This window comes from Cyprinus carpio, chromosome A8 (assembly GCF_018340385.1).
Source record: "Cyprinus carpio isolate SPL01 chromosome A8, ASM1834038v1, whole genome shotgun sequence".
Lineage (NCBI taxonomy): Eukaryota > Metazoa > Chordata > Actinopteri > Cypriniformes > Cyprinidae > Cyprinus > Cyprinus carpio.
The window spans coordinates 25,047,526-25,062,107 of record NC_056579.1 but is presented as its reverse complement, the minus strand read 5'-3'; the positions used below and the strand labels follow the sequence as shown (position 1 = coordinate 25,062,107).

The following is a 14,582-nucleotide window of genomic DNA, read 5'->3' as shown; positions in this document are numbered from 1 at the left end:
GAAGAAGTAGTAGTAGTAGAACACGAGGAAGAAGAAGTAGTAGTAGTAGTAGAAGAAGAAGAAGAGGAGTAGAGTAGAAGAAGAAGAGGAAGAAGAAGTAGTAGTAGAAGAAGAAGAGGAGAAGTAAGAAGAAGAGGTAGAGGAGAGTAGTAGTAGTAGTAGTAGAAGAGGTAGAGAAGAGAAGAAGAAAGAAGAAGAAGTAGTAGTAGAAGAAGAAGAAGAGGAAGAAGTAGTAGTAGTAGTAGTTGAAGAAAAAGAAGAAGAATATCCACGCAGACTGCATTATAGGAGAGCAGGAGAGCAAGAAAAGAGAGGAACCAGAATCTGCAATAATCAGATAGTAGTAAGTTTAGTAGACCAGAAGAAGAGGAAGAAGTAAGTAGGTCTAGCAACAAAAATGGTACTTGAAGAAGCAAAGCTTTAAGAAGAATAGCAGAGACTGGGGCAGCATGCCCTTTACAGAAGAAGAGAAGCAGCAAGGGGTGTTCTTCTTTAATAAGCGGCTGAGAAGAGCAGCGCATGGATAGTATAGAGGTCAATACAGAAATTTAGGCAGAGCAAAAAAGTTAGCATAAATAACAACCCCAACCAAAATCCATCAAGCATTTAAGAAGTAGTAGCTTTAGCAACACATATCAGCTGAGTGTCAGCTTAGAAGCTTGACTAAGAAGTGCCAGAACTAACGCTAGTGTAGTAGAGGTAGAAGAAGAAGAGGAAGAGAAAGAAAGAAGTAGGGGAGAGTAGAAGAGTAGTAGAAGAGGAAAAAATAAGTAGTAGTAGTAGAGTAGAGTAGTAGAAGATTAGTAATAATAAATAAAAAAAAAATAAAAAAAAATAATAATAATAGAAAAAAAAAAAATAATAAGATGAGGAAGAAGAAGTAGGTAGTAGAGGAAGAAGGAAAGAAAAGAAGAAGAAGAGAAGCAGTGCACCATCAAACATAAAGAAGAAGAAGAAGAAGCAGTAGTAGTAGTATAATCAGTGCACCATCAGTGCTCGGGCTCTAATTTATTTTATTTTTTTTGCTGTTTCTACATTATTTCGGAGAATCAACGTGACAATAGGGGCAAATTCCAAACAGAATTGAGCATCCCTATGCCCTACTCCCTTTGAAGGGCAGTGTTCTTTGTAGGGTGTAGGGCATTACTGTCTCCTATAAACATTTGGAACTCCCTTGGCGAAGGGAATGACTGACCAAAAGTTACCTTGACAACGCTGCGTGTGCGTGCAGCATTCAGCACTCCATCAGTTGTTCCAAATAAATATTTCTTCTCTTTAATATTTTATTTAAATAAATACTAACTAATCCTTCCTTATTAATAAACAAACCAAACAAAACAAACTTTACGCTTACACTACCGTCTTATATCATATTTCAACAACTGACAAAAAATATTTTGTATTCGGTTAAAATAAAGACAAATTTAATTAGCCTATTCTACTTACATTTAAATGTAAAGTCGAAATCAACCCCAACTTTGCCCTACAAATGGCTTCACCTTCCCAAAGTGCCCTTCAAGGGTGCAGAAAAGCAGTTTGGGATTCACCCTATATGTTACAAGTAGGGCTCGCTGCAGCCTGCGGTGGACATCCAACCCTGCCCACATCCAAGTGTGACGTCAGAAGTCACGCCCATCCCCGACACAACCCCGCCCACATCCAAGTGTGACATAAACGAAAGCCACGCCCATATCAAATACGTCTCCTCATGTGATTTCCCCATCCCCGTACCTGGAAACCCGGAAGTATGTTGAAACAATTTATGGAAGTTAATGGGATCTAAATAAAATAATATTGTCCTTCGTTTTACTAATACACGTTTTCTTATTTTTGTAAAGGATGTCTAGGCTAAAATGGCACAACTTAAATCTAATATATATTTAATATGTCTAATATACGGAGCTGGTTTCGTCATCATAACAGCTCCTAAAAACGCTTATGTTGATTAAAGTAGACTAATTGTCAATTAAAACTTTTTAAACCTTACCTTGTTCATTTATGTAATGAGATAAATTCACATTTATTAAAAAACGATTTTGACCTACCCAAGGCAAAATTGAAAAGCATTAAATCTAAAGGGGACAATCAGATTTTGGTATTGTAAAAGTATGCAAAATTATTGTAAAAGTTGGTATTGTATAATTGTCATTTAATTTTCTAAAGATTTATTCCACTTATCATAAAGTGTTAACATTTGAATGATAGAATCAACAGTTCCCCATATGCAGTAGGCTACACATACTTAGGCTGAATAAAGATTCCATTGATAGATTATATAAGTAACATGACATTGACCTTCAGGCCTTGTTCATCACAACTTGATATGAAACATGTCCAGGTCCTCCACATACTTAAAGATGAATGAAAAAGGCATCCATTGTTTCATTGGATATTTTTATATTTATTATTTTACAAAAATAATTACATGTACAATTTTACAAAAAAAAAATAATAATAATAATAATAATAATAATAATAATATACACCACCAGTTTTTGAACAGTAAGATTTTTATTATTTTTTAAAGTCTCTTCTGCTCACCAAGCCAGCATTTATTTGATCCAAAACACAGCAAAAAAAGTAATGTGAAATATTTTTACAATTTAAAAGAACTGCTTTCTATTTGAATGTATTTTAAAATGCAGTTTATTCCTGTGATCAAAGCTGAAGTTTCTGCATCGTTACTCCAGTCTTCAGTGTATTAACATAATAACAATAAAATGTTTTTTGAGCATCAAATCAGCATATTAGAATGAAGGATCATGTGACTGGAGTAAGTCACCCTTGAAATCACAGGATAACATTTCATTTAATAGAAATATAGAAAATAGTTTTTTAAATAGCAAAATATATTACAAAAGCAAAATATTATACAAATATTTTAAAATTGGACTGTTTTTTGCTGTACTTCGGATTAAATAAATGCAGGCTTGATGAGCAGAAGATATTTCTTTAAAAAAAATAAAAAAAATCTCACTGTTCAAAAACTTTTGACTGGTTGTGTTTAACAAAAAGAGATATGCTCCAAATATTATAAAGTCTGAACAGCTGAATGATCAGATAAAAAGTTGTTGACATGCAGTACACACACATACATACATAGACTACACAGAGAGATTCCTTGCTTTAATATATCCTCCGATTCTCCCTCCAGGTAGTCTTTGATGGCATTCTGATGATTTTTACTGTCCATCTGGAGAAAGGCAGGCCCTGTCACCTCCCCACAGAATAACCCACGATGACTCTGTACCACGCTGGACCAATGTCCCTTACAAACTTCCACTTTATGTCCTCTTGGCGCACCTGTTAAAAATAGAGAATACATACGTGTTGGGGGTATATGTGTCCCATAAAAATTATTTACCTCATCATTCTACATAAACATATTTATGATTTTAAACCACAAAAATCAATCAATATCTGAATAAATGCTCTCACCATACCTCCATGCACCACTGCATGGCTTATGTGGTCCTTCGAGTGAATTGTAACAAGTAATTTTCTTTACTGGTGAAACTGCAGCAGGGACCCCTAAACCCGGGAGAACTGCCCTGCATCAGGCTTGGACTGAAAATGTGTAGAATGCTGTAAAACATGACAAACAAACATTATGTGATCTTTTTGTTAATATAGAAGAATACAAAGATAATTTGTGACATACACAGAGTTATCCAGCAAGACATAATGAAATGATGTGGTTGCCCAACCAAGTTTACTGTGCATGGGTACTGTGATCAGAGTATATCATTAAAGATGTCGTGTGTGTGTGTGTGGTGTGTGTGTGTGTGTGTGTGTGTGGTGAGTGTGCGTGTGTTTGTGTTTGTGTGTGTGTGTGTGTGAAAAAATATGTAGGTAAGTACATATGTGTGAGAGGGATGAAGTGTGTGTGTCTGAGTGGGTGAGATGAGTGTTATGTGTGGGGGGAAAGGTATAAAAAATATTGCACATTGATTCATAATTTATTTTATGTTGTAAGACTTGTGCCTTCTATCTATCTATCTATCTATCTATCTATCTATCTGTCTCTCTATCTATCTATCTATCTATCTATCTACACATTCTATCTCTACACATGTATGTATGTATATATGTATGTATTTGTGTGTGTGTACGCATGCATGCCACAAATACATACATACATATATACATACATGTGTGGATAGATAGACCCTCCAACATAAAAACACTCATATCACCCCCCACCCCCATCCCCAAACACACACACACACACACACACACACACACACACACACACACACACACACACACACATATACATATATATATATAAGTATATTTGTTGCTAGCAATAACGTGCCTGTGTGAAGCTGAAATTAAAAATACTTACTGTTGTTTATGCACATGCACACAAATGACGCACACGTTCTTAAAGTTGTCAACGTTTGGTAAAGAGCAAAGATATTTTTTTTTTACTTACCGACACGGCAAACAACAGCTTCTTTTTTAGCGGTTGGCAAACAATACAAATTATCTTCTTATCGATGCTTCTTCCTGTTTCAAATTGAATGAGAATGTGACGTATTTTGACATGGGCGTGGTCTGTGACGTCACACTTGGGTGATGCACTACTCTTACGATTACCGCTAAATGAAAAGTGACATGTGTTTAAGGGACCCGACAAATGGCTTCACCTTCCCAAAGTGCCCTTCAAGGGTGCAGAAAAGCAGTTTGGGATTCACCCTATATGTTAGATTACAAATTTTAATGTTAGGTGTGATTACAGAAATCTGTGCTAGAAACACTTAAGTGAATAGGTTATATGCTGCTTAATACGGTGTCTGTATGTACAAAAAGAAAGTTTAAGACAAGAAAATGGGGTATTTGTGTTATATTTTGATAAACATGACACAATATAACATTATGATTATGGGGAAAAAAGTGTTTACTGCTTAAAAAGAAAGAACAAAAAACTGAAATTGAAACTGAAGATGTCAGAATAAACATGAAACATAAACATGAAATGGATGTCATTGTTGTCGTTGGTGACTCTGGCCAATCATAAAATAGCTGTAATTTCATCAGAGCTGCTTATAACTGAGCAAAGCAGCTGCCCTCCAGTGGCTCTTAAGATAGTTTGAGGGCATACATCACAATGACGCTGCATTTCTGTGGTCTCAAATCGGACAAAATTTCTGACGGACATGCACTGCTTTAGGTTAGACCTCATTCTGTGCAGCACCATATGAAGTCGCAACTAAAGTATTCCGGCCATGACAATGCAACTAATTTTATAATTGAACCCATTTTCAGACTTGTGATTTACTTCTCTGCTGACATTTTTGGTAACCACTACATAAAAAGTTTATATACAATATTACAAGTTAAAATTGTTTTTTAAAATATCTGTCCACTATAGTGGATAACACAATATTATTTCAGGCCAATTTAAGCCCTGGCAACAACCATTACTTAGAATACACTAGTAGGAATCAATAGGATATGTGTTACTTTGATTTACAGTGGTGCACATCAAGATTAACAGAGCTTGTTCCTTTGTGACTTTACTGTTGTTCTATTGGTTGCCATCTGCCATATTACCTCCCACCAATAGAATCCATCAAATAGACACCATTATAGTTTCAGCAGACAAGATTATAATGGTATATATAACCCTGAAATCCATTCAATTTTCAATTGTGTTTTGGGAGGGGTTCTATATTTTTATTTATTTATTTATTTTCAGCAGACAAGATTATAATGGTATAACTATTTTTACAGAATTAACTTAATTACTGAATTTCACTGGAAAGATTTTTTTTTTTTTTTTTTTTAAATGAACTGTATTTCTTTAGTCAATTATTAAAGTATTAGCGTACATATGTTACATTTGTATTTGGGATTTTAAGAACAAGTGGAAAATGTGCTTAATGATTTCATCCAAGTGATATTAGCAAGAAGTTAGACTGAATTTACATTCGTTTTAAACGCGGAGCCAGGCGCGAGTCGACACTGGTTGCGCGCGTGCCTCAAACCTCGTCTATACTGCCAGATGCGCTCGTGGAGATTGCATTAATAGCAGGTCCGCGCGAGAATATAACCGAGCGTTACGAAACAGGCTGCGTGAGTGCGGCAAGTGTGAACGGCTCGTCCGTGACGCGGGATTTGCACCGCGGGAGGGAGAGAGGAGCGAGTATTAGAAGTATTCAAAGACACAGGTTGTGTGCTGTCTACTGAATTGGGAATAGCAAACATGCAATAAGGGATGCTTTTGATATGCATTGTGACGCAGCTTTTGCGGATTACCTTTTTTATACATAAGTTAGCAGGGCCGTCGCTAGTGGGGTGAAAGGTGGTGATGATTATAGGGAACCACGGCTGAGGGGGGCCTCCCAGGGCCGTCGCTAGTGGGGTGAAAGGTGGTGATGATTATAGGGACCCACGGCTGATGGGATCATCACCCCAACATCAACCAAAACTCAAAAGCCAGCCTAAAAAGACGATCAGGAGAGGTGACAGGCCACTGCTGCGTGTGTCGTCACGAAAAAAAAAGCTTATAATTTTCACGTGTTTTTTAAGCCACTTGCCAATTTAAACATTCAAAAGAGTTTAAAGCATTTAAACACAAGAAACAGAAAAGCTCAACTGAGTAGCTGGTTACTCACGCGCTGTGTTCACAAGCAGAGAGCCGCGTCTCACAGACAGCAACACTGAACCGAGCTCTCATTTGCGAAGTTCTCCCACAAATACATACTCAACCCAAAAAACAAAATACAAATCGAATTTGTTTAAACAAACAGAAAAGGATGTGAAAGAGCCCAATTCAGCACCCGTGGTGCTCATATGTTCAGGGCTCACGCAGAGAGAGGCGTTTCAAAACGCATGAACACTGAATTTGCCTCTTTTTGCACTTGTACCGACAAATACATACGAAATGTCAAAATTACCGTCTTGGAAAGTATGTTCGAAAAAACTATCGGTTATATCTTAAGTGAAAGTTAACAGTTGAGAAAAAAAATCGGATGTATAGGCTATTATACTGGATGCATTCATTGTCTCCTTGCCTAATTTAGCTAATAGCTGCTGTAATGTTAATCCAAGAAAATGAAAGAAAGAAAATCACTCACTGCTCTTGACTGAATTACTTTGTAGGTTTAACAAGATTTAATGCACAGTCAAACCAACAATTATTCAGACACCAGATATAATTTTTGATATATATATATTTTTACTAGTAGGTGCAGGTCACTATAATTCATGTGAGTATAGCAAAATAAAGTGAACTGTGACATATTATACCCAAAAAATCTTCATACAGTGGACTACTAATAAAATTGTTAAAAAAAAAAAGCCATGTTTTGCTTACGTGTTTTTTTCCTGAATTAATAATAATGCAACATGTTTACACCACAGGCTGAACAGAATTAAGCATTGCTTGGTAATTTGTCAACAAAGTATTGATAATTGTGCAAATATTGTCATACTAACAATTCATTACATATCTTTCTATCAAAGTTATCTGAGATTATGAAGATGAATTTGTTCTGATAGTTTAACTCTGAGTTCTTGTCATATTTTATTAACATTTTCTAAACTATAGCAAATAAACTGTGATAATGTGAGAAATGTTGAAGTCTGAATAAATTTTGGGTTGATTGTACATTAAATTTTTACAGTGAAGACTATGCAGTGCTATTTTACATTTAATTATTCAGTTTCTGTACCTGGATATCTACAAACTTGAAAAAAAAAAAAAAAAAACTTTAAATCACACAAATAAATAAACAGAACGAACACACAAATTAATCAATTTCAAACAGGGCCCACTGGTAGGGCCCCACAAAACCCAGCTACGGCCCTGGAGGTACCAATCTGACCCCGTAGACGCCATATCACACTCTGTCTCTCCCGCTGTTTTTTTATTTGTATTTTTTTTTAATGATGGGCGTTTAAGCGCAGTTGGCTAGAGCAGAGCTGATCGGGGAGAACGGAGGTGCACTCACTTCATTGGTTAGTAAGACTGTCACTCAAGGCTGGCAGTCACGCAAAATCTCAACAACACAAATACAAATCGCAAAAACTCACACACCCATAACAAACATTTGCAAATCGCAACGTCTCAATCGCGATTTCGATTAATCGCACAGCCCTAGCCCAAACTATATATTTTTTACTATCTTGCTCTGGACCGGATTTGTTTGTTTGTTGGTTAGTTTTATTCCATGATCATAGCATTTCAGTTGTAGAGACACAAGCTTCTGCTACTACTCTGCTACTGTGATTCTGATACTGATGTTCCATCAATACCACATCTCTTGCAATCAGTTTGAAATCAGCTTCACAGAAAGTTACTCTCTTCAGATATACAGAAAGTCACATTTTATTGAAAAGAATGCAGAAAGTCATTTAGTACATATCCCAGAAAGTAGCCATATTACAAAAAGCAGAAGACCATCAGAAAATCAAAGTAACTAGCCACACTGAACTGGTAACCAGTTTGGCACAAATATAATTTGTCAATAACTGAAAACTAAAACCATTACTGAGTCTTTTCAGATGCCATTTAGTGTAGATTCCATTTCATTAAATATCACATTAACTTCTGCAGATATCACACAATATGTCTGTGTACCACTTCAAGTGCTTTTCGCAATCACACAGAGACCGATTTTGATGAGTTTCCCCTTTGTGGCCTGAAGGGAAGCTGATGCCTCGATATGACAATGACAAAGCTGATATCTATGAAAGAAATGCTAAAATCACTTCAATACAGTGTAATAAAAGCTGGTTATGATTTATGGAGAGGAAGTGATATCACAGAGAAAGATGTTGGATAATCCAGAGAGCAGCGTTCATGAACCCATCCGATTCTGCGTCAACTTTGGACAAAGAGTGATTATTGCCGGGGTACCACAACAATCTGTGGACACACGGATACACTAATGAACCAATGATCCAGAGCAGAGAAATGTTTCGTTAAAGAAACCCCATCTATAAAGTCTGCGTTTCACTGTACTTACCTCACTGGTACCTGCAATGCCTTCAGGGCTCTGTAGTATTCAATGCCCTGCTTGCTGGGAACACGCTTGTCATCTTCCCCCAACATCAGAAGTACTGGGGTTTTTACCTGAGGAACAAACACAACCATGGATTACAAGCTGAGCACTTAAGAAATTAAAAATAAAGGAACAGATACATAAATAATGCATCAGAACACCATCTGCTCACCTTGCTGACATGTTTTATGGGTGACTTGTTTAACATCTGCTCCAGAATAGCAGGTTCAATATGAATATCTGTGTTATATTCATATCCAGCTTCCACCACACACCTGAACACACACACACACACACACACACACACACACACACACACACACACACACACACACACACAAAGCCATCAGCCATAACAAATGTCTACGGGTGAATATCACAATACATAAAGCTTATTTTACCCGCAAATCAAAAGGAAGAAGTTATATATTAACCAATTTTTTTGTAGAGTTTTTGCATATTACATCAAGAACACCCCTCAAAAAAGTATTACTGTATTGAGAAAAAAAAAAAAAAAAAAAAAAAAGTATTTAGACATCATCATACTGTACCAGGGTTTCTGCGGGATTTTTAAGCTCAAATTTAAGACTTTTTTTGACCTGCACAAATAAAATAATGACCAGGGTAGGGAAATGTCTATAGTAACATATTAAAACTGCAAAATGATTGTAAAAAGCATGATTTACAGTTTAGATTGTTTTAAAAAAAAAAAAAAAAAAAAAAGGTTTTATATAATGATACACTTCACATTTCAGCTTTTAAACTATTTTTAATAAAATGGAGTCAAAAGTATTAATTATTATATTAATTTAAATAATTATTATCAATAAATTATTTTATTAATTAAATAACATAACTACATTTTACTGTTTAGATTTTTATCTTCTTATCGATGCACCAGTTCACATTTACAGCTATGCATGTTTGCAGGGTAAAAACATGGGTCAATTTTCACATTGGTCTGAACAAATACAACCCCAATACTGTGTTCCTGCAATACTGGAGGCTGCAGTTTCAGGACCGCAGATCTACTAGGACTATATTTTTTGTGTGACAGTGCCAGGCCCGTCGTCAAGGGGGGGCATTGGGGGGCAGTGCCCCCCCAAATGACTTACTGTGCCCCCCTAAATGTAATGCACAGGACAATACGCAAACTTGCAATGGGGCGGTCACACTGCACTTTTCGTTCCATTTTCCATTCATACGCATGCGAATGCGTCAGAGACCGCAAACGCAAGCTCATGCGAAAAAGTTTCGCATTTCGCTGCGTTCCAAGTTTCAAGTTTGGTGAACTCTGACCTGCAAATTCGCATCACGTGAAGACGTGGGACCATTAAAAAAAATCGATACGTCACTGCGTGACCTCTCTGTACAGAAATTCAAAAATTAAGGAAGCGCTAATTTTAGCCATAGCGCAGCATCCTATTTTACGTAACACATCTTTAAAAGATTATTAAAAAAAAAAAACTGCATGGTTCACACTGAAACAGGAACAGATGGTACATTTGAATGAGGACACATTTTACAATTTATAATTTCTTATTGCTTATTTATTAATAATATGACATTAAAACTGACAAATCACTAATAACCACAACCAAAACAAACAAAATAAAAGTTTTGTTTACGTAATATATGTATGTATACTGTGTATATTTATTATGTATATATAAATACACATGCATGTATATATTTAAGAAGAATATGTTATGTTTATATATTAAATATATTTATATATTATATAAAATATAAGAATAATAAATATATAAATGTATATACATGTAAATTTTTCTAAATATATAATTTATGTGTGTGTATTTATATATACATACTAAATATCCACCCTGTACACATACAATATTATGTAAACAAACATTGCATTATTTTGGATGATATAAATCTTCATAAACCATTTTACATCCCTAATTTATATAGAGAGAAAGACAGACAGAGAGTAAAACAATAAAACGCTTTCGACGCCATCGCAAAAGACACAGTATACAAGCACATTAATCCATGTTGTGATAACTGAGGAGAGACCTGGGGGGTATTCCAGAAAGCAGGTTATGTGACATACCCGGGTATGTTTAAGAGTAAGTAAGCGGATAACCTCAACTTTCGGTTCCAAAAACGGAGGTAACTTTCAGGGTATGTTAGTAGTCCATAGCAACTCACTTTCTGAACTTAACCTGCTCCGGAGCAGGTTAATTCCAGGGTTAGTTCACTTCAGTGCGCCTTCAGTGGGCGTGGCAGATAGCGCACAGCATTATATAATATTACAATATGTAATTATATATATATATATATATATATATTATTATAATATATATATAAATATATATATATATATAGAGCTATATATGATTATTTCTTTTATTGCCATATATAAGAGTTAGCTGAAACATTATAAAACACTATGACAGGTCAATGTTTAACTTTAAATATTTATTTATTTTTTTATTACATGTTATATTATCTCACCAATGGTTTTCTATAATGTCTAAATTCTAAATCAAAATACATGTCTGATATGACTTAATATTAATTAGCATAAAACAAAAAAATATAATTCACCCATTCTCAAGGATTAAAGATTACATGGAAAAAAAAAATCACAGGTCATCAAATTAGGTGGCGATATGCACTAAGCATGTAAACAACTAATGAACAAAAGAAGAAGAAAGAAACAGCTTGGCGCGCTTTTTCTTAGCTTCCGTTTCCATAGTGACTCGTCGATTCGTCGCTCTGTTGAGAATGTCTTGAGTCTTAACCAGGAACATACTCCCTGATGCATTTTTGGAACCACATACCTCGAGTAAGCAAGGTTTGGGGTTAATCAACCAAGAGTTCAGGGTTTAGTTCACGGTAAGTTAACCCTGCTTTCTGGAATACACCCCAGCTCCCACCCATATTCGCAGCGGTGTCAGAAAAAATTTCGCACGTTCAAGATTTAGTGTGACTGCCTCTTTAGATGTTTAACGTTTGATATATGTCATCGATGTTGAGTCATTCATCGTGATTATATGTTGTTTCAGCAGAACTTAGCTCACAGGAACAGTAATCACTACAACGATAACATTAGAAATGCATAACACATTACCTTCAGAAATGATTCAGACAATTCATTATTCATAATTACACAGAACATAATCCATATAATTATATTCCTAAATGACTGTTAAAACATCCCAAAACAGCACCCAAACCTTAGCAAAGACCTACCTCATAATTATTCAAATACAACAGCCAATGGCAAGTCTCCAGCAGCGACCTTTCAAATGTTTTTTTTGTGTTTAGTAGTTTTATTTATTCAAATTACAATATGCAGTTTGTGTGTAAGTAATATATATATATATATATATATGTTTTGCAATTCATTTAGTTAAGCATACAGTATTGTTTTATGCGTAATTCCTTGCGCAGCTGAGCTGCGCATTGTTGCGATCTCAGAATAAATTTTTGGCGGTTTTGTACAGAAAAGCTACAGTATGAATATAAGAAAGTGGTTTAAAGATTCGTCGGTGACAAAGACGACTGTGACCAACACCAACGTGTGTGGAGACGACTCTGGAGCTAATGAGATGTAGGATTGGAGAATTTGTCTAATGAGACACAAGTTCACAGCGTAGACAGAGCAGCGGGTGTAATTATGAATGGGCCTACTACTAGTGATGACGTGATTGCCGTCGCTGTGGCTGTGCCTGGGCCACTGCAGGCCATTGAATGAGGAAATGAAGGACCGAAAATGTTTATGAAGTGTAGAGTCATAAATCAAATTGGTTTTGGTGTAGTTTTTTAGGTTGGACTTGTAATGATATACGTTACGTTGATTGTTCATGTTACTTAAGAAAGCCACGAGATGGCACTGGTGTTGGGTATGTGACGAACAATGCAGATTAACAAAAAAATATATAGGCTACTAGCTAAATTTGGAAATGTTAAGAGACAATAAACAGAGACGTTGATCTCATACGGTGAAGTATTTTATTTGAATAATTGAACAAAACAGACTATTGTGGTCTATTTTAGTTATAGCCTAATATGGGTTTGTTGTTATAGTCTGTCTAAGATCATTAAAAAAGTGTGCCCCCCTATGAAAATTAAATGCCCCCCCATTTGGTTTGTTCTGGCGACGGCCCTGGACAGTGCCATCTAGCCAATTCTACTGCAACAGAGGGGACCTGATTCAAACTTCAAACAAACAGATGCAAAGACTAGATCAATGGAAACGATTCATTTTTTATCTTTTAAAGTAAAAAGTGAAAGTGAAAAAAGTGAAAGTGACGTGACATTCCAGCCAATTATGGTGACCCATACTCAGAATTAGTGCTCTGCATTTAACCCATCGCGAAATTGCACACAACACAGAGCAGTGAACACACACAACACACAACTGTGAACACACACCCGGAGACAGTGGGCAGGAGCCATTTTATGCTGCGGGCGCCCGGGAGCAGTTGGGGGTTCGATGCCTTGCTCAAGGCACCTAAGTCGTGGTATTGAAGGTGGAAAGAGAGACTGTACATGCACTCCCCCCACCCCAACTTTCCTGCCGGCCCGAGACTCGAACTCACAACCCTTCGGTCAGCAATCTTTATTTAGCCTATTTAGCTGTTTGCATGAGTGTGTGAGGCGATGTCAGCAATCTTTATTTAGCCTATTTAGCTGTGCAAAACAGTTCACTGTGCTGCTGGATGTTGTAAACTAGCATTTGTATTTAAGTTATTTTAAATGTATTAATGTACTAATAAACATTCATTTGTACCACAATTGTTTTACCGTTTACTGCACTTTAAGTGTCACATATCTGATGTGAAGTGCTGCGGCTAATGAATGTATATATAGCATCTCACAGAAGTGAGTGCACCCCTCACATTTTTGTAAATATTTTATTATATCTTTTCATGTGACAACACTGAAGAAATGGCACTTTGCTACAATGTAAAGTAGTGAGTGTACAGCTTGTATAACAGTGTAAATTTGCTGTCCCCTCAAAATAACTCAACACACAGCTATTAATGTCTAAACTGCTGGCCACAAAAGTGAGTTCACCCCTAAGTGAAAATGTCCAAATTGGGACCAATTAGCCATTTTCTCTCCCCAGTGTCATGTGACTCGTTAGTGTTACAAGGTCTCAGGTGTGAATGGGGAGCAGGTATGTTGAATTTGGTGTTATCGCTCTCACTCTCTCTCATACTGGTCACTGGAAGTTCAACATGGCACCTCATTGCAAAGAACTCTCTGAGGAACTGAAAAAATGAATTGTTGCTCTACATAAAGATGGCATAGGCTATAAGAAGATCGCCAAGACCCTGAAACTGAGCTGCAGCACGGTGGGTTGACAGGACAGGTTCCACTCAGAACAGGCCTCACCATGGTCGACCAAAGAGGTTGAGTGCATGTGTTCAGCTTCAAATCCAGAGGTTGTGTTTGGGAAATAGACGTATGAGTGCTGCCAGCATTGCTGCAGAGGTTGAAGGGGTGGGGGGTCAGCCTGTCAGTGCTCAGACCATACACCGCACATGATAATGACCCAAAACACCTCCAAGATGACCACTGCCTTGCTAA

At 36.4% G+C, this 14,582-nt stretch overlaps 1 protein-coding gene across 2 annotated transcripts in view; it reads right to left on the bottom strand.

The window, feature by feature from the left end:
* Positions 1 to 8,322: 8,322 nt before the first annotated feature.
* Positions 8,323 to 14,582, bottom strand: part of LOC109083451 (acylamino-acid-releasing enzyme) — a 29,368-nt gene continuing 23,108 nt past the window's right edge. For both annotated transcript variants that reach the window (XM_042762930.1, XM_042762929.1), the window contains 3 exons: positions 9,187 to 9,289; positions 8,979 to 9,085; positions 8,323 to 8,878 (listed from right to left, as the gene is read on the bottom strand). In XM_042762930.1, the coding sequence (XP_042618864.1) occupies positions 8,773 to 8,878; positions 8,979 to 9,085; positions 9,187 to 9,289 (316 nt within the window). In that variant the 3' untranslated portion in view covers positions 8,323 to 8,772. The remainder of the gene's footprint in view (positions 8,879 to 8,978; positions 9,086 to 9,186; positions 9,290 to 14,582) is intronic.